This window comes from Gambusia affinis, linkage group LG11 (assembly GCF_019740435.1).
Source record: "Gambusia affinis linkage group LG11, SWU_Gaff_1.0, whole genome shotgun sequence".
In the NCBI taxonomy this organism is placed as follows: domain Eukaryota; kingdom Metazoa; phylum Chordata; class Actinopteri; order Cyprinodontiformes; family Poeciliidae; genus Gambusia; species Gambusia affinis.
The window spans coordinates 10404391-10432245 of record NC_057878.1 but is presented as its reverse complement, the minus strand read 5'-3'; the positions used below and the strand labels follow the sequence as shown (position 1 = coordinate 10432245).

The 27855-nt window shown below is 38.1% G+C and overlaps 1 protein-coding gene across 1 annotated transcript; it reads left to right on the top strand.

Moving 5' to 3' along the window:
• The first annotated feature begins 912 nt into the window (after window positions 1-912).
• impg2a (interphotoreceptor matrix proteoglycan 2a) lies at window positions 913-27479 on the top strand. Its single transcript, XM_044132549.1, has 20 exons — window positions 913-1390; window positions 1479-1504; window positions 1611-1643; window positions 3587-3633; window positions 4455-4516; window positions 4622-4777; window positions 5903-5961; window positions 6051-6071; window positions 8044-8252; window positions 11301-11344; window positions 13280-13448; window positions 13547-14442; window positions 16002-16280; window positions 16362-16581; window positions 19284-19494; window positions 22330-22518; window positions 24479-24680; window positions 26181-26260; window positions 26733-26796; window positions 27029-27479. Exons 1-19 carry the CDS (start codon window positions 1301-1303, stop codon window positions 26773-26775), a joined length of 3036 nt encoding a protein of 1011 aa, XP_043988484.1. The 5' UTR covers window positions 913-1300; the 3' UTR covers window positions 26776-26796; window positions 27029-27479.
• Window positions 27480-27855: the final 376 nt, after the last annotated feature.

Genomic DNA, 27855 nt, shown 5'->3' with positions numbered 1-27855 from the left:
CCATCGGAAAATTTAATCACTCCCTCTGGACTCAATTTTACCTTCATTATTTCTTTCTGATTTCAATTTATTCTTTTAACCTAAATGGACAAAATCCCCTCTGTTTTTAATCGCAACGTGACTCAATCAATAATAATTTACATCACGGCAGTGAGGTGAATTTTTAAGGGAGAAGTATTCACTTTTTTGCTCCTTTACAGTTTCTCCCCAGATTTAAATTGTCGTTCAGTAACATCCTTGAGAAAAGCAAATCGTAATCAAGTTAAAGTTTTGCAAAATGTGTCGGAAAACATGCGTTGGTGTGACTCAGTTTTGACAAAATTAGCAAAAATGTTAATACTGTACCAGAAAATAACATGATTTCAGTCAGCCAGCTAAACATAAATTCTTAAATATGCATCATAATCAGTGAACTTAGCATCTAGACTCTGACTTCGTCGTTGCATGCCCATGTTGCTCATCATGGTAACCATCTCCTAGACTGAGCAGACCTCGAAGCCCATAGGTGGATGCCGGGTGGTGGACTGACTGAAAGACAGTAGAATGAAGAATGAAGCAGAAAACCTGCAGCTTGAATAGAAAGTGTTGAGATGTTTGTTACTCTCTGTGGAGAGTGAGGAAGGTCAGATCCACTCATTTATACAAATTATTTTTTGACTTGTTTCATGATTTATGAAATAAATAAAAAATAGGGTTTTATTTTGCTTTTTTTTTAAAGCAAAATAAAAAATATAAAGGATTTTTTTTCCCGTAAAATCTGAAAATGACTTGTTAAAAAGAATAAAATATGTTCTTCACTGCTGACATGGTAACATTGTAGACTTTCTGCTTTATTTGGCCCATTGAGACTTTAGCAAATGGATGCAAAAGTGGGATATGTCCACAATATACTGACCGTTTTGACTCGTTAATGCTGCATGAGTAGGTTCTGTTTGTTTATCTGGCTGTGATAGTAGAAAGTGCAGATTTATTCAGGTCAGGCCTGCAGGCGATGGACTGAACAGCCCTCTGACATTGCAGAAGAGCCCAGCAGGTCAAGCCATGAAGTAATGTTGACATTTGTACACCTTGACTTTTCATTGTTTGAATTGTTCAAAAATGTTCTTATGAAAAAGCTCACGCTAAAATAGGAAGCAGTCAACTTTGTCCCAGTAGCACATTGCCAAATAGAAAGACCTGCAGGCTTGGTTAATCGGCCGATGGCCTCTTTCTCTGGTGACCAGTGTGCCAGGAAACCGTGTGGGAGGCTTTCAAGATCTTCTGGGACCGACTGCCTGAACAAGACGAGTACCAAAGCTGGATGAACCAGTGCCAGGAAGGCACAGTCACTGTGCAGGATATTGGCAGCTACTTTAGCCAGTCAGAGGAGCATCAGGCTCTGGTCAAACAGGTGAGTATGTACTCTACTGACTGTGTGAAACCAATATGTCTGCTGGCAGGTTGATACTGAAGTTTCTAACACTGTTTTACGTTTTCAGAGAATGTCGCATTCCGTTCTGAAAAGGTAAAGAAAACTGTCCGCTTGTTTAATACGTCATTGAAACATGAACGTTTTCTCTCAAATGAAGTCTGTGTTTTGGTAAACGTGTTATTCTTCCCACCGTCTGTAGTGAGCCCACCCGGTCCTGGAAGCATATGTGCAGGTAAGGTTGTTTAGGCCATTCAACCTTACCTGTTCATATTCCTACTCATCTGTAATCTCGCTCGTCTTTTCATCTCTTACCTTTGAGTCCCAAGGATTCATAAATCCAGTTGACTGGTTGGTCATAGGTATACAGCCAGGGGGATAATTATGTGTTCCTCTGGGGGTTTTTTCTGAGTTTGCTCGCTGCATATAAATGAACAGTGTTTACATTCAACTTTCAAAGAGAATATCTATCAAAAATACAAACAAGCACAATACTTGTTAAAAATATATTACAAAACAAATAAAGGAAATTGATTTTGATGTCATTATGTGAAACAAGCACATGAGGGTTTTCTTCCATTCAAACATTTTGCTGGGGAGGTTCTTTGTGAATCTGCGACCAGCATCATGAACCATAAAATCTGAGATGACAACTCCCATCCAGAATGAAGATAACCCTTTGTGGATTTTGCTCCCAGCATGACATTGACCCAAAAAGAATACACCCAGGTGACACAGGAGTGACTAAAGATGAAGCAGATTAGGGCCATGGGGCTGAGGACTAGTCTGTTCCCTGACCTCTGAACTTGTAAAGTTACCAAGAACCGAAATGATTCAGGTAGATAATTTCTTTTTGGATTAGTGGAGCAAACCCACTCCTGAGTTACTCAAACAAGGATTAACTATTAGAATTATGTCCTTGCCAGTAAAATCTAAATATTTCCACCAATTTCAAAGTCCTTTTTTGCTTATTTCACTTACTGATATGTACATACATTTTTTTTTAAAGCTTCGTCTAACTCACCTTTTCTAGATTCTTGGTAGATATTCTGTCTCTTTGCAAGAACATGTTCAAAATCAGGCTGTTCATTTGTGTGTAGAAACTTTTAAAGATTGGCAGCGGATCAAATAAATATTTCCCTCTCTGTATGCAGGTATTTGTTTGAGTTCCCTTTCTAAAGGATAACATTGTGGCTGTTGTTTTAGCCTGCTCCTTTATCAATAATTTTTTTTTTTTGCATCTAATTAAATGAAAAAGAAACAACTTTTTTTTTTCCGGGCCAATTATTCATCAGTGACTACCTAAAACATAATTGTAGGAACTGAATACCCATGTAATCTTTAACATGTTGTAGTTATCAACTAAGTCTATTTTAAGTTTTGCAGAAAATGTATTGTAAAGTACACAAATGTAAAGTATGAATTTTGAGTGACAAAATGTGTCGGTACATCAAAATGAAAAGAAGTTCAGCGTCTCTTGAATTAACTTCATTGATTCATTTTGTTTGACATTGAAATGTAAATAAAACACTAAAATTGTATATATATATATATATATATATATATATATATATATATATATATATAGTCATATTGGCAGTAGTTTTACATTGACTGTTACTTAGTTTGAAGTTTTTTTTAGATTTCAAATATAATTTGATCTTAATACAGTTAAGATCAGTGGAATGATAAACTGACATTAATACAATAAAAATTTCATGGTTACACAAACCCTATGCAATGAAGTGCTAAAAAACGCGATGCTTTCCTTTATACTTTTTGCACTGCAAACCAAGCACCCAATGCAAAAATGTTTAAGTGAAAATGCCTCGCAGATTAATGCAGAAAGAGAATTGTTAAAGAAAAAGGAAAATAGCTGAAAATGTTTTCAATTTTATAATTGTAATTACTAATCTAAAACAGTCTATTGTCACAGTAAATGATAACATCGTGTGCCATGGTGTACTAAATGTAAGGGATAATCTCAGATTGTGGCTTTGACCATCTTTGTTAGGGGAAAAAAAAAATCATAATGTTCTTCTCCTTTGAGATTTATGTTAAAGTGAAACCCACAAAGTTATCTCTTAACCGCTGCCCCCATCTTTACCCACAGAACAACATGATGTTGTAATCTGGGATTAACACTGCATAAACATTTTTTTCCTTCCCGTTTTACAGCACACCAACACCAGCGAGTTCAGAAACAGTTGAAGCCCCTGAGTTAGGTCAGTGTCACTGCTGATAACACTGCAACAAACTCACATGCTTATTATAAACCTCATCAGGAACTGTTGTGGTTTCAGACTTTACTACTTACCTGTCTTGTTGTGTGTTTGATCTACGAGCTTCACTTTAGTTCAGCTCAGCCTGAGATACTAAGACAGTTTAGTGTCAACATTTCACCACGTTGCAAACACAAAATTTAACATATTGGGATTTTATGCGTTGGACCAACACAAACCTTTAAGTGGAAGGAAAATTACGCTCATGATTTTTCACCATTACAACTTGAAAATTGTGTCATTCGTTTGTTTTCAGTGCCTTTAGTAAAGTGTAGCTTTCTGACATTACCTAAAAAGTGAAGAAATTAAATTATTAGTTAAGGTGGAGTGTGTGGAAGTACACACTCCACCTGTGTGTAATTTAATCGCAGTATAAATGTGTTACTTTTCTGTGAAGGAGAACATTAATGAACAAACGGGATCATGAAGGCCAAGGAACACTGCAGACAGGCCTGGGAGAAAGTTGTGGACAAGTTTAAAACAGAGTTAGGTTATAAAGAAAAAGGAAAATAGCTGAAAATGTAATGTAACAAGCATTACATTAACATTATAAACAGATTATGGAGTACTGTTTGGTCCATCATATCAAAAGGCCATTATCATTATCATAAATACATTGAAGTTTCTGGCTGCAACGCGACAAAATGGGGAATAGTTCATAATGAATACTTTTGCAAAGCGTTATATATTTTTTTAAAATTTATTTAGAGTCAATCTGAATTAACACCCTGTTTTTTTTTTTATACGCACAATAAACAATGCAGAGGAAATGGATAAAGGAAAGGACATCGCAGGCATCATTTCACCAGAGGTGGAAGAGAGTCCAGTGAGTACACAGAGAAATTGTTTCCATTGTGTGTGTGCATCATAAATGTTTGTGTTTTCCTGCAGTTTGATTACATGTTGTTTTTTTATTTATTTTATGGTACAGCTGTTCAATGAAATCACCCTTCAGCCCACGGCTGCCCCCGTTCTGGAGCAGGTGGTGGAGCTGAGCATCCTCCTGACCGGAGAGGTATTCAGCAACGAGCTCAGAGATCCAGCCAGCCTCAAGTTCCAGACGCTCAGCAGAGATCTCGCGGAAAAGGTTTGTCTCAGGCTCCGTCTGGGTCTGTTTTGCTGTGGGAGATTATGGCTTTATCATTGAACATAATCTAATTGCCTAATGCCCTGTGATTCCTTGCATTGTCTGTTTTAAATGCATTTTAACAACAGCAGTAGCTAAGCTTAGCACCGTGGGCTCAAAGCTTGCAGATTTTATAGTTTGCAGTTGGTAACGGTAAAATAATTACTTCTTGTTCTGAAAACACAGCTTTATAAGATTTCATGGGAAAAGATAAGCCTTTGCACATGTAAGTATTTGCACAGATACTATTTGAAGCAACTTTTACAAGCACCTGGAAAATGTTGTAAATGTGTTCGTGAACATCTGTTGCATTAACCACAACTAGGAGCCCCAATGTACTCCCAAATACAAACATAACTCAGACAGCATCTTGGATAAAAATCAGTATTTCTTTTTACATAGTGGTTGCGTTTGTGTTGCTTTCTTTGTTTCTGATTTTATTCTTTTACCTTCTGTGGGGATTTTCAACATAAATAAATCAGCATTGCATACCAACACTCATCTTGCCTGCATGCAGTCTTGCATACCTTGAAGAGAAGATGTGCTCACAGACTGAATATTTTTTCAGTCTTTCGCTTTCATCCTTTTGTCTGGAAGTGTCGATAAATTAGTTGAGGGAAGCAATATATGTAGATTTATTTTATGTTGAGGAGCAAGACCTTTTCTTATTTGTTAAAGAAGATTATCGGTAACAAAGTGAAACATCAATTATTGATTTGTGGCCACTTCACCCCCTTTGTTTTCCTGTTAAGCGTCGACCTGTCAACTCTGACTTTAATACATTTTTAAGAACTACAACATAAGTAATTAGAATATTATTATTTTAACTTTAAAAGAGCTAACTTTGAGTCTTCTCTCAGTAACAGCATCCCCACTGCAGAGTGTTATCATCAGTGCAGCCAAGGTCAGGACTGATGAAGCTAAAAATATTTGATGTTGGTCACAAACTGATTTCTCTCTGCATCTTTGCTTTAGTCACAGTATATTGGATTTGTGTTTCTGCAAACGAGTTTGTTACGACACTTTGAGAATTAGAACAAATCATGGACAATTGCTTTAATCTCATGCCTGACTGTGTTTGTGCAGATAGAAGATGCTCTAGAGGGGCTTCCTGGCTTTAAGAGTGTGTCTGTAATCGACTTCAGGTTAGTTTCTGATCCCTTACCTCATGTTTTGATGCCAATGCCATCTCTGCTGTCAGCAGAAATCTAACAGCTTCTTCCTGTTTATCTAGACCACAGAAGGACACTCAGTGGTGAGTTACTGTACTGTGTTGTTTAACCCTGCATATCTCTTATCATTCCTCAGGTAGATTTAGATGTATCATTAGTTGCACGTGTTAATGATCTTAGTGTTACGTGGGATCAGGATGGGTCCTACCAAGTAATCAGGTGCTATTATGTGTGAGTTTTATAACGTCATGGAACTGAGTAAGAGAAGAGGTTCATGACATGGAGTGTGGGTCAAAAGAAAAATATCAAAGCTAATAAGTTAAAAAGACAACAAAACAAAAAAAATTAAAGCCATCTGGGATACAAACTGAAAAGAAAAGGAAAACAGATCACAAAATTGTTTAAAACGTTACAAAACCCACCATCTGAAAGCAAAACAACCATATTTTTACCTAATGTATTAATCAGTAGAGTAGCACTTGGGGTTCATTATTAAATCTATGATGAGTTTGAAGGCTGCATAGTTCCATTATTTATTCAAGATGCAACCTTGAATCAATAATGGAAATTTATAATGTTCTTGCATAACAAAGAAGCAACAAGGATTTAAATATTATCAATTATCTTAAAAAAAATAGGTTTATGTGCATCCTAAATATAAACAAAAATGAAGCCATATAATGAGAAATATGTTTGAGCTGTTTTGAATACTAATATGTTTTAGTAGTTTATATAATTAACTTTGGTTGCAATAACTTGAAATATTTTTGTACTACTCTTCCCACAATATTTCATTAGTTCTTTAAATTTGGTGGGCGTTTTTCCACTGCAGCTCTCTTAAGCCTCCTCCACAGAATTTCCAACACATTTATTATTTTCTCTTCAGCCATTATTGTGTATTTTTGATGCTTTGTTTGGACTCATTTTGTCATATCACCCTGTTTTTTTCCACGTCATCCCTCTTCACCACCATGCTTGAGGAGTTTGTGCTTTTATCATTTATATTGCACTTGGCTCTTGCCACAGTTCTCTATTGTTGTTTCATCTGTTCAAAGGATATTGTTCCTTGGTTGATTTAGCTGTGCAAACCAACTTGCAAGTGCAACTTTTTAAAGATATCTGATATTTAGCACGCTAACTGAGCTCTGTGGCATTTGAGATGGAGCTCTTGGATATCAATTTCTCTGAGTGTTGCACACAGATTATCATTGATATGTTAGCACATCCCTTCTTGGAGTGACTGGTTCCCATTTTTGAATGTGGAATCCTCTTTACGGAACTTTTATTGCCATCGACATAACCTTAAGGCACTTCCCAGATTGACTGGCAGCAATAATTGCTTCTCTAAACTCACTGCTGATTGTTTTTCCTGCCATGCATTGAGTTATCACTCAAATCTGTGTGCTGCAAATCACCAGAAGACTCAAACCCAGGTTTTTATAGCGTGGAGAACTGCTGCTGTTGTCTTTAGACTCTATATTTGCTTCAGTTTTGTTTCACAAATAATTACAGTTCAGGGTCTGGTGTGCCGTGTGGAGTTGGGAAAGGCCGGATTATTTTATTCCAAAATTGTATTTGTGAATAATATCTCCCCCTGAAAGTGGATTTCAGTGTTAGACTTAAGTCTGTCGCTGAGACCAAATTGGAAGGGAAACAGGATCTCTGAGTTTGCACATACTCAGCTGTCTGCCAACAGCCCGTTAAGATGGAGAAATAACAGCAGTCAAATCAAGGCTAATGAATGGCTTTTTCCAGGAGTGGAGGTCTGCTGTGAGGTTTTCATGTTTGTTATGATCATACTGGAATTTCAGCTGACTCGGGGGGTTTTCATTCTAGAGACGCATGCTTCTGTGTTACAAGTAGGCATAAATCACCAAAGTCGTCAGTGAACTCATTTTTACCGAATCTTAATTAAATCAACGCGTTAGTCATTTTTTCTTGAATACAGTGCCATAGCATTGCTAGAGATATTATATATCGTCATGATGTTTTCTCTCCGTCTCAGTGAATTTGCTGTTTCTCTTCTGCATGACAGCATCATATTTGTGTCGCCAGGTTGGATGGCATAGTGGTGGATTATGCAGTCACAGTAGCGGTGGACGGAGCCGGAGTGAGCTCTGAACAACTGAACTACCTGACCCTGCAGTCCAACCTGGTGGAGAACTCGTATCGAGAGATCAAGGATCCCCCCACAATGGTCTACGCCATCAGCGAGATTAAAAACATCTTCACCGAACCTCATCCCATCGACGAGATGGAGAGCGGTAAGACTGCAACCCGCTGCGTTAATTTAGTTACATGTCTAAGTGTGGCTGTTTAGATAACTGTAAATGCTTAGAACTGGTTCATGAATGCTTTGTAGATTTAAGCTGCATGCACCTTTTCAGGAAGAAACACAAGGATATCTGTAACCTGCTTAATAAGAGTTGACCACAGAATTGGCAGCGGCAATAAACACTTAAAAAAATATTTTTAGGGTGGTGTGAGGCCTTTCAAAAAAGGTGTGTAGAAGGTAAAATCTTCTTAAATTGAACAAAATAACTTATAACACCAATTATTAGTTTTTTAAGAAGAGTTTTTTAAGCCTATAGTTCGTTTGATTTATATTTGATAGTCAAAGAACCACAAACATCGAGCGACTTTCCCTCAGAAGCATACAATTGTTTAGCCCTGTCTACATTGATCAGATAACTTTTTATGGGTTTTGATTCAAATTTATGTTAATATTAAATAAGATCAAACACATTCACATCTTCACATGGTTTTTTCGTCTTTCATGTTTGAAAAGTAGCATGTACGCTTTAAAATTATAAATTGCACACCATTACAAACTCTGTCAATTTCAAATGATATATGTACACTTCAAAACAGTATCTAGTTTTGTTATTGCAAAAAATTTAATCAAAATATAGTCTTTAGGTAATGATTAAGAAAATAAAAATGATGTATTTTACAAAGCATTTGCCAGGGAGTACGTAAAGTCTCAGAATGTATAAAATCTGACTTGTCATTTAATTAATTTATGCCTAGACCCATTTCTAAGTGGTTTTAGCCCAGTTTACTATTAATAAACCAGTTAACCATCAGCTAGAGAGTAAGAGTAATAGTATAGACCAATGGCACTTGTCATAATATAACTTTTTATCTTCTTTTTAGGTGACATAGCAGCTCGTTTTGAACTGACATTGAACATGTATGAATGAAATATAGTTCAAAAATCATTTAAAATTTGCTCATGTTTTTATTTCCCTGTTCACCAGACTAGACAAATATTTTCTTAAACATTTAAGAGTCATACTGGACCCTGTGGTCTTGTCTTGTAACTCTGGTTTTATACTAATAAAACCACAGGAGTGGCCACCAACAGCAATTGTTTCAAAAACATTGGTTAGATTTGGCCAGTAATATTTAGACATCTAATTAAAGGGAAACTGGGATAAATAATGAGCTTTTCCATAGTTAAAGGCTTTGTTTTGCTTTATTCTTCTAAGCACATTTAGCTAATTGCAGACAGAAGATCACAGGTGTACAACACAGACCTTTTTCACAACCTAATGACGTGGCAGAGAACCACTTCTGCCTCTGAAAAAACAATCCTTTACTCTTTTTTTTTTTTCTTTTTAAGAAGACCAGTTGAGAAATGGCGTTAGCACCAACCCTAGTAAAGTGCCCGACCCCACTTGTAACGTTTGGGATATTTTGCAGACATCACCATGTTTTCTTATTCTCCAGCAAGGGAAACACTCTGGGAAAAATGCATGTGTGGTTTACAAATCTGTGGAAACCACTGGCCTTTGATAACGGTCTGACACTGATTATGTTTGTCTTTGATGTGATTAAAGTGTTGCGCTACAGAGCACACCTGGGTTCTGTAATGTCTAATAGTTAAAAGAAGCAGTTGTTTTGTTTTTTTTTTAAAAAAGAGCTAGTTACAAACATGCACTGAATAACCACATCAGCTGAGTCAGCTGGAGTTGTAACACGCAAAGGAAAAGCAGAATTAAAAGCTTTGCAGCTAAGCTTTCAAACTTTTAGAGCCAGTAAAGAAGGCAGCGTCATTCAGGATGACATCACAACATGGTTTCTTTTCTTCTCTTTAAAATCTTTCATACTTTCTGGAACGTAATATGGCTTTCATTTCATCTTATTTCATGGGTGATTAAAGTGAACTGGGTTAAAAGCAAGAATTGATATTTTAGCTAATAATGCAGAAGCAGAATAGAAACATTGCTTCTTTGAAAATGTTAAGTTAATTTTAGAGTCTCGTATAAGCCGAGATTATAACATAAGATAGAGAGAAATGGTACCGATACCGCACATCAGTACTATGTTATGCAGATGAAATATTACGTGCATACAGCTCCGCGTTTATCAACACTCAACCATTAGGGCATTAAAATAAAAAAATAAGTTGTTAATAATCCATTTTATTTGGTAAATATGTATTTTAGTCTTGACGTGTTGAAGCTGTACTCTGGTGCAGCAGTCATTGTGGTGCGAGCAACACGTTCTGTGCAGGTATAACGCAGTTTAACACCTGTCAGTCTCAGTAGCGCAGCTTCTTCTGTTTCTCACATTGCTCCTTCTTGTAAAAGCGTAGCGTGACAGTTTGGATGGAGATTAAGATTATGCTATTAGCTCATTAGACCTAATGTCTCTAGCTACTCACCTCAGAGACCCTGTAACTTCTTACTATCTCTACACGACCTGATTCTCATGTTCTCATGCTATATCTAAGTGACATTCCCTGAGTAAAACAGACTTCGATATGAAGAATTTGCGTAATTTTTCCTTTAAAAATGCACATAGTCTACTATGGATTCAAGCAGACTGTAAGTAGGTTAACTGGTGTTTGGGGGGTGGGGCAGTGGGCTCTTGAATGATGTGATAATGATTATCCCATCTCTTTGTCCTGCTTTAAATTTTTTCCATGCTCATACTTTAAGGCAAGCCTGTCATTCGTTTACTGTGTTTGTGAGGTTCTCTGGAGATTGATGCCTTCTGATGCCTACGTTAGTTATCGACTGTGACATAAAAAAAGGAGGCTAAACACCCATATGGCCAACATATGTGTCTGCAGAGCCTAAATGCACAGCTTAGCTTTGTTTTTCTGCTTTGATTATGGTGCAGTGATGGGTTTTACTTGCAGTGCCTAATATTTACACCCAGAAAAGCTGAAATGTAAGACAGCAATGGTGAAACAACAACAAACTTTGGCAGACAATGTCTTGCGAAAATATTTGAACTTTGGCCATGCTCCTTTTTTATGTGACAATGTGTTTTAATATTTTTTTTCTCCACTGGTTCCACAGTGTCTGAGATTCCTGAGCCTGTCAGCGTTGCACACGAAGCGACGGTGAGTAGCCACCTCAACGATCTGCCTGCAGATGGTCTATTTTAGGCTCCACCAACTTGATAAATGATGTTTGAGGTTGCTGACATTTGCAGCATGACTGATGTTCCGATAACCTGTAAATGGCTTGAGATGGTATCCAGACTTCACCAGTGCAGCCAGCAGATGAGCTCCCCTGGACGGATGAAGTGAAGGCTTTGAGGATTAGGTTGGCTCTTGCCATACTAATCTACTACTATTCCTGGACAGAAACAACAGTGCACCACACCAGAGTTAAAATCTTCCGTGGTCATATGGGCTTTCTTGTGCTTGTTTTGCACAAGTTTCATATCACAATTGGTTTATTTTTTTTATGAATAATTGAACTGAAAGCTCTTTCTTGTACCAACTAAACCCTTTCTGAATTAAATTTGGAGTTGATTAAATAGATTTTTTTTCCAAATCTTACTGATATAATTACAGGTTGTCACTGTGTCATTTCACGCTGGATTTTACATTCTTTTAAACATCAATAACATCAAACAGCAAGCAAGATTTCTATAGGAATAGCAAGCAATCTCAATACTAGCTAAAATCAAATAACTGAAATATTTTGCAACAGTGGCTTGGTTATTCGAACCTGATGTTAAAAAAGCTTAAAACTAACATTTCTAAAATATATTTTTTCTGAAGGTATAGCTTTCATTTTACCAATATTTGAAAAGATAAAAATTACAAATATGAAAAATGTAAGTGTTTAAATCATTAGCCAATTAAAGAGAAACACATCCATATGTTTTGTCTGGTCTGAATGTGTGAACAGATCCCATTCTTTACTATGAGTCCGACCTCGTTAATCCAATATTACTAACAGGATTAGCTCTATGGTTCCTTACTGACGTGTGACAGGCGAGCTAGCTCTGGCCGTAAGAAGTGTCAAAGCTCTTAGGACCAAATCTGCTGGTAGACAGTTTCCAGCTTTAGACAAATAAAATTTTAAAATAAAGCAGCTGTTTTCTGAACTACATTAGGACATTTTAATTGAGCCTTTAATTAATAATATTACAAAATTTCTGTTTCTTTGACTAAACTAGAGTGTTGTAAGAAAGCGTTTTTTTGTTGACCTTTAACAAACCTGAACCTGTTGTCTTCCAGTCCATTTAAAGATAACTGTATAATGTTCAGTTTTGTCTAATGGAAAGAGTGTTTTACAACCGTTGCATGGCGTTGATTCAGGAAGAAAAAGTTCAGCGCCAAGTAAACCCATCAGAATGAATTATATTATTTGCATGTGACATAGAGCAGACAAACTATAGATTACAGGATGAGTGATTCTATTATCAGACTGTTGCCAGAACATCCAACAGTCATTTAAAATTATGAGTAAAGATGACCAGAGACTGGAAACAGAATTGGTTCCAGTTTGTCCAATGCAGAATAGCGATCCAAGAATCATATCTGCACATAAGTGTGTGCAGAACGGGATTCTTGTGGACAAAAGAATTGTCCACACACATATTTTACGAAAATGTGTGTGTGGGTATCTTCACATATGTTTCTTGTCCATCACTGAGCTACTGACACCCATATGGGCCGGGTATGTAAAAGACTATCAAATGCCATCAAAAACTGTTAATGCTTTTAATGTGTTTGAGACATACTATGTCTACTGATCTTCACTAATATAAAGCTGTAAAAGGATAGAGGTACATGTTAAGCGCTTATGTGTTTTGCAATCGGTCTGCAGTATTGTCTTCAGTTTTTCTATTTGTGGATGGATTTAGCAGTTTGCCAATGAAAATAGATCTTATAAAGGAATCATGACAGGGAATCCAATCAGATTACCTCCACATCTAACTCCCTTTAGTGTGAAGTACGTGGCCAATCTGATCCTTCTGTCTGCAGGAAGGATCCATACATGGACTTGTGTTTAGCTAACAAAGCCTATTTGTGTTGCAGGGCATTGACCCATCAGAAGTCTTGACCCTGGATCATCCTACTGGTGGTGGATCATCACCACCAGTAGGACTCAACACCCTGGCACCAGAAGAGGACATTGTTATTCTGGAGGAGAGTGAACTAGCGTCACCTGAGGCGGCACTCACCACCAATCTACCTGAACCTGGTAGTATGTTATCAACTTTCTTTTCTTGAACTTTGAAATAGAGACCAACTGTTGCTGTAAAACAACATCAAAGAGATAAAGTCTTTTCATCTTTGTTGCAGCCATTGAGGAGGAAGATCTGTTGCCAGAGGATGTTGTGCTAGCTCCTGCTCCAGAGATCTTCCCACCTAAAGAGGTCCTACCTGAGCCTCCCTCTCAGGAGACGCCAAAGAGCTCCACATTGCCTGAGCCGCCAATAGAAATGGAGGCTTCTGGGTCAGGCCGAGAAAACCTGGACAGTTTAATTGAGCCATCCGTTGAAGAAGAGCAAATATCTCTTGTAGTGACTGAAGATGCTAAATCAGAAACTGAACAAGAAAAAGCTGATTGTGCTTCAGTTGGAGAGGAATCCCTTGCTACAACCTTTGAAGAGGGGCACCAAGATGAGGTTGAGATTTTAGAAAAGCCTGAGGTCTCTACAGTTTTAACTAAGACCATAATAGAACAAGGCCAGCCAGCTATTTTACCCCCATTAGAGACTGTGAATATACCAATTGAAGTGTCAGAGCCTGATGTAGCCAAAACCACGCTGCACTCTGATGTTGATGAACCTGTGGTTCAGGCACCAAAGGACTCTAGCAAGTTTGACAAAGTCCCTGACGAGAATGCAGGGATCAATGTGATTTTTACCTATCCTGAGGAACCCGCATTTGATGAAAAAGGCTTTGACGAGACAATTGAGAGTGATGAAAGTGAAGTGAAAGAGGGATCTTTGTCTGAAGCCAAGGATATAGAGGAAGAGGCGCCTCTGACACCAGAGATCTTAGCAGGAGATCTTGTGGAGGAGGGAATTTTGCTTGTCAACAGAGACCATTCGAAGTTACCTGGGACAGACTTCCCACGCCATCCACTGCCAACTTCCCTGTCTCCAGAGAAGAAATCCCCTTTTACCGTCATCTCATCCATTGTCCCAGATTTTGATGGCCTACCTGACAAAGCCATCACTTCACTGGTAAAGGTAAAGTTGATATTAACATCTTGAATGTTGTTTCTTTACAATGTAGAATAGAATATCTTCTTTAATAATCTTTAACTAGTTTAAAATGACTTGATTTGAATGCACCGTAACATTATGACTGCCAGGCTTATAGTGTACCAGTCCCCCTTTTGCTACCTGACATGCCAAGTTATAAACTTCCCTAGACTTCTGAAGATGTACTGTAACATCTGGAATCAAGACAGTCTCTAGATCATTTAGTCTCTGTAGGTTGTGACATGACTACTACACAAATCTGACTTTTTTGGATTGAGATCTGGGAAATGTGGAGGTCAGTTCAATTCTTCTCGTGCTCCTCAAACATTTCTGACCCATTGTTGTTCTGTAGATTGAGCATTTTTCTATTGACAGAGAACACAGCTGTTGGATAATTCTGCTTTCATGAGGAGCTGTACATGATCCAATAAAAGCTTAGTTAGGTGGCATGTTTCAAAGTAGCATTCACATGGATGGGGACCCAAGGTTCCCCAACAAGGAATTGCCCAAACCACCCCACTGCCTCCAACATCTTGCCTTCTTCCCTTAGTACATCTTGGTTCCATAGGTTACACAAGTTTGCAAAAACACACACTCACACACAATTCACTTTCCACAAAATGTAAAAACAAACCTAATTCCTTGGACCAGGCCAACTAGTTCCACTGCTCCTTGGTCAGATTCTGATACTGATGTGCCCAATGTGGGGTTTTTTCAGCAGCTGTGATTCACTGTATATTCTGACTGCTTTTTATAAGAACCAGGAATAAATTCTTCAATAATATGAGCTACAGACAACACAGACCAGCCTTTACTTCCCACTTTTGCAAAATCTAGTTCACCGCTGTTCCTTCTCTAGGTGGCTTTGTGATAGACCCTGATCATTGGAGACTGGGAACACCTCTCAATACCTGCTATTTGGGAGATGCTCAGACCAAGTTATTTAGCCATCACAGTTTAATCCATTTCAAATGCAGTCAAATACGTAGGCTCCCATTTGTCTGGTGTCCAACACATTTTCATTTTTAAAGACAAAATCTTCAATTCTATCATTTATCTCCTACCCACTCATAGGTGGCATAATAAAGAAGTAATCAGTGTTGTTCTGCGACAGACTGGTGACCTGTCCAGGGTGAACCCCTCCTCTCGCCCAGACCGTTAGCTGGGGATAGGCACCAGCAACCCTCCCGACCCCATTAGGGACAAAGGATGTATAGAAAATGGATGGATGGATGGAATCAGTGTTGTTCACTTAAGCTGTCAGTGTTCGTGCCATTATGTCTGATTAATGTATAATGTTGAGCATTCATAGGACCTTCAAAGATAGGACAATTACTCATACGACATCCAATAAAGGACCTCTATTGTAATAAGTTTTGAGCCTTACACATCACTTTACATTGAAAAGTATGCCTCTTGCACCTTTACCCTAGAATCTTTGGAGAAAAAGTTACAATTATTTTAATTCATTAAAATGCATAGACAAGATATGGTATTAATTAGAAGCCTCATTTTTAAGACATTTCTTTGTTTGGTTGAGGTAGACCACTCAGGAGGACCTGGATGCCACCCCTGAAGATCATGGATATGACCTGATTCCCTATGATTTTGGCTCGACAAACCAGACAGAGGAAGGCAGCACTGGATCCCCATTCAGTGTGGCCCAAGGCACAGACCAAGTCAGCATTGCCATGCCTATAAACCCGAGGCGAGCTCTGATAGTCTTCTTCAGCCTGAGAGTGACCAATATGGTATTTTCTGAAGATCTCTTTAACAAGAGCTCCCCAGAGTACAAGGCTTTGGAACAGCGCTTCCTAGAACTGGTAACCACAGACAGTGTTGCATTTGTTTTGGTAAGAGTCCACATGCAGCTTGCAAAATCCTATTTTTCTATTTCTTCCAAGCTTGTGCCCTATCTTCAGTCCAACCTGAGCCACTTTGAGAATCTGGAGATCTTGAACTTCAGGAATGGGAGCATCGTGGTCAACAGTCGGATGAAGTTTGGGAAGCCTGTGGCCCGGGGCGTCACCACCACTGTGTATCTAATTCTAGAGGACTTCTGTAACACTGCGTACCAGACCATGAATCTAGCCATTGATAAATACTCTCTGGATGTGGAGTCGGGTGAGTTTCTTGCACTAAATAAACTCAATGTTTACACAGCAAACCCATAATTGACAGCGGCCCATAATTGTCTTAATGTTGAGCTAAACAGTTTACTTTCATTATTTAAATATTGTCGTCCAAGCTTCTCCTTTGATACTTGACATTTCTCAGACTGTCTAATCAACTGTGAACCAACTGTTCATTTTGAGAATAAATGTAATATTTGTCATATAGTTAATCACTGAAAAGGTTAGTGTGAAACATAGTGATAGAAAACAACACACTGCTGAATCACATCATGCACTAATAATATAGCTGAACTAAAAGGAATGGATGGCAATGTTTTCATATGAAAAGATTTATGCCAGTTTTAATATAGCCAAATGTGCTTCTAAAGACCCTTATTGTGCTGAAAGCTACCACAAATGTGCTTTTGAGGACTTTGTCAGATTTGCTTATCTGTTTCTACCCAATAAAATAACAGACTGATATTATCAAAGTGAGCCTGTCTGGAAATACAAACATAAATCACATGCCAATAATGCAATTACAAAGCCTGATATAGAGCGCGGGAGGGGAGGAATCCAATCCCAAAATCTGTATTCTGATGTTTCCTAGTGCAGAGTGCCTTCTCTTCAGTATTTTACATTGCTTTGGCTCCAAGTGTTTTATACATCTACATGAATAAACCACACAGGAACTATGCAGATGCACTCTAGGCCAATTGTTAATTCTATTCACAAGACTGATTTCAGAAGCATTAGAATGATCATTTGATGTCTATACTTACAGCCTTGTCTGATGTAGACCTGCTAAATCTGAACTACAAAACAGTGAGATGGAGAGTGTGGAATAACTGGCTCACGAACAACATAAATAAAAATGATGTTGCTGTAAAGCTTAAGGTGTCTTGATGTTTAAAATTACTCAAATACATGGTAATTGAGTAATTTTATAAGTGTTGTTTTGAACTTTAATCAAAGGTGGGTGGAATAGCCAAAATATTAGTCAAGTTAGAGTAACAAAATACTGTGTAAAAAGGCTACTTAAACCCTGAGTACTTGAGTAGTACTGTTTAATCTATACAATTATGTGCTGGTTCTGGTACTTTATGATAAAATAAAATATGACTAGCAGTAAATCTCATTGCTTAAAAACAACAAACACAGGCAGAAAGTAGTCGGATCAAATAACTTCATTCTGCTTTACCATGGAGTCTCTCATGTGCCTTTTGGCAAACTTTAGTCGAGCCTTGAAATGAGTTTTCTTCAACAGTGTTTTGTTTTTTTTGTTTTTTTTTTGTTGCCGCTGTCCCATAAAGCATCGACTGGTGAAAAAAACCTTGGCAACAGCAGCTGCGTGCAGAGTCTCTCCGATCTCAGCTGCTGAAGCTTATAACTCCTGGTGGCCTAGTCCACCAGACTCCTCCCTGCACGGTCACTCAGTTTGAGAGGATGGCCTGATAGTCAGATTTACACATTTGACATTTTCCTTCCACTTTACCTGGACTCCAGGGGAGTTTGTTCATAGCCAGCTTATACTTTTCAATAACTTGCTTGGAGTTTGTTTTTTTTTATCTTCATGCTGTAATGGTAGCCAGAAACACATTTTAAGCAGTTAATGGTTATTCCAGACACAGGTGTTTTTATACCACATTCATTAGAGATGCACTCACTGCACTCAGGTGATCTCCATTCCACTCATTGAGAGACTACTAGCACCAGTTGCCTAGACCTCTGTTGATCAGTCTTTTTTAAAACAGGTGGACATATTTTGTGGAATAACTTTTACTTTAGCATTAAATGGTGTTTTTTGTATTGTTTTCTTCAAAAAGCCAAATTATGTGGATCCTTATTGATTTGTAAAAGCAATAAAAAGAGTAAAACATTCAAGGGTTGAACCCTTTTTAGAGGTAGAGGAAACAATTCAATGCAACTTTAACTGCTCTACATTTTTGCACAAAACAGAACAGAGAGGATCTCACCCTTTTCACTAAAACAACTCCAAAGAGGGCAATACTGAGGAGCAGAGTTCTCATTGTGCACCAGGCAGAGTGAACATTGTATCAATAATGATGTATACTGGTGTATTGATATATATAAAATGTGTTTTTAAACAGTTTGTTTTGGTGCGAGTTGTGCAAATTTTTGTTGTTTTTGCAATTTAATCCATTTTTTCCCCCTTCCAATATCCTAAGAGCTGTAAAAGTGACAAATAGCACTTTGGGGAAAATGCAAACATATTCTTTAGAAATGCATAATATCATTGAACAGGCATGAGCAGCTCTATAATAATTTTTTTATACGTTTCTTTTAAAACATGTTCTATCAAAACAGAAAAACCAACAAGCACATAAAATTAGTCTTTGCATGTAATTAAATTATAAACTTAAAAAATCTCCACAAAATAGGGTTTTCAAACTAAAAAAAAATTATTCATTTAAAATCAAATAAAAATAAATTGATGTTCAGCATACATCAAAAGTTTTATTTTCAGTCAAGTAAATCTGAATACCTCTGAATGTTGTATTTCACTGAGATTAGTGGCTGACGTGGACCAAATTGCAACATAAAAAGCAACTACTGATTCATACACAAACACATAATCCAAGGTTTATTTTTATGTTGGATTATAAGATAAAAAAGCAGCGGAATAGAAATTCCTTTGTACCTGTTATAATTGAAGTATATATTTTCTTATCAATTGCTTTTAATTTCTAGGTGACCAAGCCGATCCCTGCAAGTTCCAGGCGTGCAACGAGTATGCAGAATGTAAAGTGAACAAGTGGTCAGGGGAAGCGGAGTGTGTCTGTAATGCGGGCTACTTCAGTGTTGACGGCCTTCCTTGTCAAAGCATCTGTGAGCTGCAGACAGACTTTTGCCTCAATGACGGCAAGTGTGACATCATCCCTGGCCAGGGAGCCATCTGCAGGTGGGCAAGGGATTCAGACTGTGTTTGTGTGTGGGGAACAAGTCTCCAGTTCTAAAAGGCCGCAGTGACTAAAGAGATTTTCCAAGTTGGTAGACTTTAGAAGGAAGAAGTGTAAATACAATTATTTATTTCACTGATTTTAGAGCTTTTTTGCTTCTTGTGCTGATTTTCAAGATTACAAACCAGATTTAGGTGTGTTTTGAACAAGGTTTTAACTGAAAGATTGTGAGGATTTACACTTCTGCAAAAGTTTAAGCCCTCAAATGTTGTAGAATTAAAATTATTTTTCTGTCAAAGTTCTCTAATGCGTGATACATTGTAGAAAAAAATTACTATCCCACTGAAGTCAGATTAATTTTTTCCCCACAATATTGTGCATAAGCAACACATTTTAGGACGTTCTCTACCTCAAGTAGTTACATTTCTTATTTGAAATTAATATTTGATCATTTCCACATATTTAGGTTTGTAGCTCACAATAGTTATTTTCATTTTCAACCACTGAGATATATATATATTTTAAAAAGTTCAAAAATTGCTTTGAAGAGTCACTCAGCCTGTAGTTTACCATGGTGCCAATTAGACCTTGTGACAAAAAGATGTAATATAAACCAAAATCCTGGCAGCATTCAGATTGAAGCCATAGTTTCAGCTGTGGTTCTGACCAACATCATTAGGCTGCTTTCACATGAAAGGCCCCTGGCTGATTTATCGCTTGACAGCAGACTGAGGCGGTGGTACGCTGAGTTGAGCGACACACAGTTTAACCTTGTGGTCAGGTCCAGTCATTTGTGCATCATCTGTTTGCCTCAAAGCAGAGACAACCTGGCGTATGTCCATGAAGACCAACGCTTAGGAGAAGTATGCAGTGTGTTCACACAGCATTAATAGACACTTGGAGATCTGAACAAGAAAGCATATATCCAACAATTTGGAAGTAAAGTTGGAGTTTAAAGTGCCGTAGAAATGAAAGGTGTGTTTGTGTATTATAAAAGCTGTCTACTAATATAGTCTTTACTAAGACAATTAAATCTGCTTGGGACTTTGAATAATGTTGCTACCTGTTATCTTTATAATGTATTGAGGTTTTTTGGTACCCTGCCCTGTGCTTTTCTCCCTTGCTTCAGGCTTCAGCCCTGCAATTGGAGCACTTTATGCTGCTTTCTTTGTAAAAGGAGTCTTACCTTTTGCAAAATATCCCTACCACCAAGCCACACAGTGGTGGTGCAAGAATAACACATAGTAAATCAATGTTTTATTCGTAAGGGTTTAATTTGCACATCAGAATGTTTCTTAGAGAACATAACTTCTGCCATTCAAACTCTAGTTTTTCTATGCTTCTTAGCTCTAAAATGTCTCATCTAGCTAAGGCTTTAAATGTGGTGAATGAAAGAAAAAATAAAATACTGATTTGCAATCACTCTGTAGCTAAAGTCAAATACTCTCTGATTGACTTTGCTCAGATACAAAGAAAAAAGTCACAGCTGAAGCTAATCACCGAGGGTAAACATGGTGGAGGAAGGTTTGGAGAGTCGCTATTAATTTAATGTTAATTCTTACAAACAACAGGTTTAGTCACGTTGGTTGTCTAGCTGTTTACTTCCTGTTTTAGCTGTCTGTATTGCTGGCATTAACTAATTTGTTTCCTCAACACTCCGGGGTTGTTCCTTCCCTTAAATTCAGGATTCTAGTTGTTTAATATTCCAACACAGAAAGGTTTTTTTCCAACAGAAAGTCAGATTTTGGTGGGTGCAGAAAAACTTGTCACCACCACCTGTTTACTTCCATAAAGCTAATCCATGTTTTCTGCATAAATGATCTTTGTTTCGAAAGAGCACACTATGTAACTTGTTTCTGCCACCATTTAGCAGCCAAAGATCAATTTGACACATTTTCCTACAACACAAAAACAGTCTGTGATTTCCAAACAGAGCAGGTTGTGCATCTTGTTTGGAGGGCATGATTCAAATGACTTATTTCATTTCAGAAAAGTGATTAAAATAATGTAAAAATAAATTTGTGTTAATGAGCACCACTGGGCAATACGAATGCCAGCAGTTCTCATTTTTAATATGTATGCAGGTTACATGTTTTGGTCGTGATCAGCGAGCATTTTACCAATTCACTTGCACACGTGAGAGGCAGTTTGTTGTCAATTGCTCAACACAAGCTCATCTATCAAGAAGAAACACAATAAATAAACAGTTTGTGTTTTGTTTATGTTTCATACATTTAAGATTTTTAGAATATCTTACTCTTCAATATGATATTTGCCCTTCAAGGTTTCCCACAGGCCTACTTTGATGTCTGCAATGTGTCTTCTTTTATCAGAACTTGTGTTTGCATGTGCAAGAGGTTTATGCATGAAAAGCCGGCATTGGAAATAAGTGACAGGAACTTTTTGTTAGCCCTGCTCAGACTTTGATATGCAAGGTTTTTTTTAACACTCTAGTAATTGTGAGCAGACTTGGGGAAGACAAGCCAAGATGACTGCTAACCTCTGTTTCACACCCACTACAGCATTATAACACATGAAGGCAGTGCCACGTGCCGCTGGATTCTCATTAACTTCCAGCTAAAAGTGTTGCATTCCTCCATGGAGACGGAAAACAAATAAGAGATTTTCTTCCATAACAAGGAATCAGTGATTTTTATGACACATGCAGAATTAAATTGAATCTATCATATTTGTTGTGACAAAAAACAGGAACAGCTTTCACGTAATTTCTTTGCCAAAACATTTAAATTCTGCTGCTCAATAACACTGAAGTTGAGTTTTTTTATTCAGTCCAGAGTTTTACAAATAAATTTCAGACTGACTTTTTCCATCTCCAGGTGTCGTGTTGGAGAGAACTGGTGGTACAGAGGTGAACACTGTGAGGAGTATGTGTCTGAGCCTCTGGTGGTTGGCATAGCCATAGCCTCTGTTGCTGGTTTCCTGTTTGTGGCGTCCGGAGTGTTGTTCTTCCTGGCCAGGACACTTCGGGATCAGTACGACAAGGAAGAGTCAGAGGATCCCGTACGGTGAGGATAGGAGCTAAAGTCCTGCCCACCCAAGAACATCTGTAATTTGACAACAACCAACACCCTGAACCACCAAAGGGGAACATAATTGATGTACTGAATGCTAAGAAATTAATTCAAGAACATTTCTTTTAACCCTTTTTGACCTAAATTTCAAATGTCCGACTGGATATTTTTTCTTATTTTAATTGTAGTTCTTTAAGTGTCCTGTGACTAAATATATGTTGCCTATTTATCCGCAACATCTGGAACTTTCAGTATCTAACAAGTTATTTTCACAATTTACTGTCTATTAAACGAGCGCCCTCAGATTAATTTCACTCTGTGCTGCGGTGGGGGTGAAATTACCGTAATAACCCAACATTGGCTGGAAAGAGCAACGTCTCCCCTCATAAACCGTTGGAGTTGTTCAGGTAGCACAAAATGTGGCGGAATTACGAAACTGCAAATTTGACAAATTCGCTACATTCCATCCGGAAGGATTAAATTAAAGAAACTTTGTTGTGACTCATTTTTTAGTCCATTTATATTTCTGATTGACTTTCTACTGAGCCTTCCAGGGAACATGGGGATTTTTTTTTCTTTTGCTTTCCCTCGCAAAAGGTTTTGCGTTCCCTCGCAATACTGTACTGACCAGTTCATGCGGCATAATTGAATACTGTAAACCTTTCTTACGGTGGCCCCCGTACTTTCTGCCTTAATATAAGGTTATGTAAGGTTTTTCCATGAATGTTAATATCTCTTTGTGAAATTCATACCCCCCTCCCCAAAATAAATAAATAAATAAATAATATTGTGTCTCGTTACTGACCTTATACTGCTTAACAGTATGGAAAGCAAAGCTGCCTTCTGCTGCAGTGACGGCTGCACTGTCTGACCTTGTCACAAAGAAATCTGTGACTTTAGCCAAAGAGCTTTCGCCTCTGGCTGCTTTCGCGTGCTTTGCTGAATTCACGCGAAAGCATCTTGTTTGGTCGTTGGCACCTTTATTTGCCACAGACATTAGTGCCTGCCTTACACGTTAAACACTCCGCCTCATAGGGATCACGACCTTGACGAAAGCACGGGAATCTTTTCTTTAATTCCTCCGTAAACTTACACTTTCGTTTAGGCATTTTTGCCGTAGAATCGGCGGACGCATGTGCTATCGCCTGTCACACTTAAGGTTTAACTAGTCTAGCGGCCGTTGTACAAGTCAACTCAGCTATCTTTACTTTTCCCACATAATGCAACGTGATTGGATTTAGGGAGAAGGGCGTGACTAATTTACCATACAAAGAAACCTGGAATGGAGTAGTGGAACGGAGTGGCAATGTAATCACAATGCACTGTAAGCTATGTAATGTGTTTTGAGGCAGTTGACCAAAATCCCGGACGATTTTTAAATTCCCCCCCGGACATATTTTTAGGTCTGAAAAGTAGGACATGTCCGGGAAAAAGAGGACGTCTGGTCACCCTAAGTTTATCATGTTCTGGTTGCTAATCGGAAAACCAGTTAGGCTAACTACATCTTTGGATGCTAACTGCTTGTAGCAATCAAGCTGATGACAGTGTATTCCTCTCCATTTTATGGGTGTAAACACTTAGAAATTATACTCACAAGTAGCAATTATAAGGAACAGTGTGTGCTTCGTTGTTACTGAGGTAGAAACTATTAGAAGTGCTAACAAATAGTTTATATAAACAACTTTAACTATATTTTAAATGCGTGGCTGGCATTTAACCGTCTCTGAGCTCACAGTTGCTCAGAGACGGAAGACTTTCCAAGTCAAAGTTCTCACTTCAGGATGTGTTATTGTGTACACACCTGGAAACTTGGAAAATTCGGATTTTGAATACGAGAACACCAATCGTCTCACACAGTTTACCGTAGTGGGTTAGTTATTTAATTTGAGGCTCGGTTTCTCTCGCTGCCTTTACGTCTCGACTAATTGTTTTCTTTATTTGTCTGGGTCTTCAGGCGGGTGGAAAGTCTTCCTTCACTGGAAAGGGCAACCAAATATAACCCTATGTATGAAAGTGAAGCCACAACAGGCTACAGCCACTATTACCGTCGTTATCCCGAAGCGCCTATGTACAGCAGTGCCAGCGCCGAGGCATCCACCGACTTTAGCAGCGAGGAGATACGGCACATCTATGAAAACAGTGAGCTGACCAAAGAGGTAAGTATTTATTTTCTTCCCTGCCTCCATTTCCTTTAAATGGCAATTAAAAGATTGGTCATGTCAATCTGAAGTTTTGTTGACGGATATAGAGAAGTGTAATGAGAGTAACAGAGCATGGCAGGTCTTCTTTGCTCTGTTATGTTGTAAAGTGAGTCATCATTGAGACAATATGGGAAAGCAGCTCAGATAAAGATGGAGAACATTTCAGTTCTAAAGTTAAGTTTCTCATCATTTCAGACGCCTCGATACTTATAATCTAAAAGAAAATCTGCATCAAACGCATGACAAGAAAATAAGCCCGTTTTATTTCCCACCCGTCGACTCTTGTTGGACGTGTGTGGCTTCTGCAGACAATAGGAGGAGCAGCATCCAATTGTCCTTTTGAACCTGTTCTCTTTAAGAGCTGATAAAACTGTCCACAGCTGGAGTCCAGTATTCCATCCTGGCCCAGCATGAAGCAGCTAATATGTATGTATTAAAGGCGAGGACTGATGTGACTTAATTGACGAGACGCGCCAAAGCACACGTGCTCTCCTAGTGTCAACAAAAGGGATTGTTGACACTAATATGTCAACATAAATATGGAGTCTTAAAATAATGAAGATGTTGTAGACGTAATTTGTGAACAGAACCTGTCCTTGGACAGAACCCGGGGGAACACCTTTAGAAATATGGAGAATAGAATCCACCAGTTTTTAAAAGATAGGCAGCTATTTTTTGTCCAAACCTCAAGATGACAACTGTAATAAGAAAAACCAAGTGGTCACTGGTGTCAAATTTCTTTCTATTTAATAAAATAAAGGCGCATAGCAGCTTATCTTTTGCATGGAAACCATGTGAGTGGTTGGTGTTAAATGACGTCCACATTGAGTAAGAGACTATACATGACTGTGTTATAAAAATCAAAACTGATGTATCAAAACACAGATTTCTTTTTGCACAGTAACAGTAGACATGTCTGGTATAGGTATGTAATATCTTTGTCGGGAGAAGACTTTCATACAAATAGTGAGTTTTGCTGTTGGAAGTGTTTTGTTAGTGGTTGCTTAGCTGCCTCTGCGACTGGGCAGCTTTTCAGTGACTGACTCAGCTATGAGTTCTGGATCCTATCAAACAGGGCCGGAGATAACATGGGTCCATCTGTCAGGAAATTAGAATTGAGCTCAAAATGGACCTTTCAACAAGATAATTATCCTCAGTTTGTTCCAAGTTATGGCCGAACATAGAGAAAGAAAAGATGCTGGAAAGCCAAGATAAAATCCTTAAAAGAGTTTTAATGTAAACAATAGATTCAATACAGGCAAAAGATCGCTTTAAGTATAATTTCATATGCAAACAGTGGAAAGGGCTTTTGCACAAAGGGATCCTGATGTCATGCATGAACTGAGCATAGTTATTTTCTTTTTTACGTCCTATTACGTCCATATCAGTCCTGTGTGCAGTTTCTCTGTTTTTGCTGTGATATCCCTTATCGGGTGAAATCCTGTTTTTCTGCAGGAAATCCAAGACAGGATACGCATCATTGAACTCTACGCGAAGGACCGGCAGTTTGCAGACTTTGTGCGGCAGCATCAAGCGTGAGTTCACTTGTCTGCAGCTTTTTGACCTGAATGAGATAATGTACTAAATAAACCTGGATTTGAGGGACGAAAAAGGGGAAGCGGGTTTGAGATACAAGAGACTAACAAGACTAAAAAGGCAAAGCGTTTGTTTGTTTGTCAAGAGCTTCAAGAGACGGAAAGTCCAGGCCATGCCAAACCAGGGTGGAGGCAGATTTATCTTTCTTAGGTTTTAGCCAAGTGGTTGGAGCCACAGATGCAGACAAGAACAGTCAGATTCAGACATTATTTTAACTGCCTTTAACTTGATGTGATGTGTGTAATGATGTCCCCCATTTTTCTGTTGCTTGTTGCATTGTTCTGTGTAGCATTGATGTTGATTATGCTGAGTTTAGTCTAGCACTTTTTTTTTTCCTTCTACAAAGTACAAAATGTAACATAGTTTTGCAGGAAGATAACATTGTTACACTTGTTCCTGAATGTGTTTCAGAGTTCTGGATACCCAGAGAGAGAGCTCCTCTATGCACACATAGAACTGTAATGAACAAGATACTGTAAGTAATGTTTAATTTAATTTGAAAAACAACCAAAAAAATAGTTGAATCACCACTGTGTATCATCATGATGATGTTTAATATTTCTTATTTTGTGAGTTGCCTCATGCACCTGTATAAAACTCAGTTTCAAGCCTGAAAAACATATAAAATCCGCTCTTATAATTTGAAAAAGTGATGACATGTAATCCATATTGAACCATTTTACTGACAAGCTTCTTCTGTTTCACAGAAACACGCTTCCTGATCAAAAATGAAGCCTCCTGTCAAGACATTTCTTTGATCGCCATGTTCCTCGTAGTACGGACTGTGTTTAGATTATTTTCAGCACTTTTGTAACCGAAACAGTAAGTCTGCATCTATCGCTCTTTGCATAGGTGGGTGTTGACCATTCATTCATAAACCTCTGTGCCTTCTGACTGTGTGAGACTCCTGTGATGCTACGGTCCGTCTCCGCTCATGTTTTTGCTGCTTAACTACCAAACCTTTGGGAAAACCGGGCCGCACCCTGTTATTTGAACAGAAACGCAAAGACCAAACCAACAAGTAACTATTGTTTTGTGGGATAACTGTTTATTTGCATTATCTTCTATCTGCCTTCTCTTAAAGGGGAAGAACATATATTGTGATATGTTTGTATAGTTAAGCTGACATTTGTCCATCTGATAAATGTCGTTTTTTGATCTTTGTGATGCTCAGATTTATTTCTTAGCTCTATCGAAGAGCCATCAAAACCTTGGTAATTTTTAGTTGTTGGTGCTATTCTAATTTTAAAAACTCCTTCAGATGTATAATGTCGTCGTTGAGTCATTTACAGTTTGAAGCATTGAATGGATGGACTCTTTTGTACAATACAAGTACAAGTCAACAGTTTGGGAAATGCAGAAAAGGCCAAATTGTAGTTTGTCTCTGTGTTCACTGATGTTTGAGACAGTCAGCGGTAAAGATATACCGTGTCATGTCTCCCACCTTACCTACATGAGAGAGAGAAAAAAAAACAAAACAACTACTCTAGAAGTAAATGGAATCATTTAAATCAAAGCACATGATGTGCTTAAA

What these genes read in the sequence shown, in the direction of transcription:
- impg2a (XM_044132549.1), top strand. Translation starts at nt 1,301, where the DNA reads ATGAACCAGTGCCAGGAAGGCACAGTCACTGTGCAGGATATTGGCAGC. An exon ending in CAGAGGTGGAAGAGAGTCCA is followed by an intron (nt 4,517 to 4,621) that starts GTGAGTACACAG and finishes TTTATGGTACAG; the next exon opens with CTGTTCAATGAAATCACCCT. An exon ending in CCATCACTTCACTGGTAAAG is followed by an intron (nt 14,443 to 16,001) that starts GTAAAGTTGATA and finishes TGGTTGAGGTAG; the next exon opens with ACCACTCAGGAGGACCTGGA.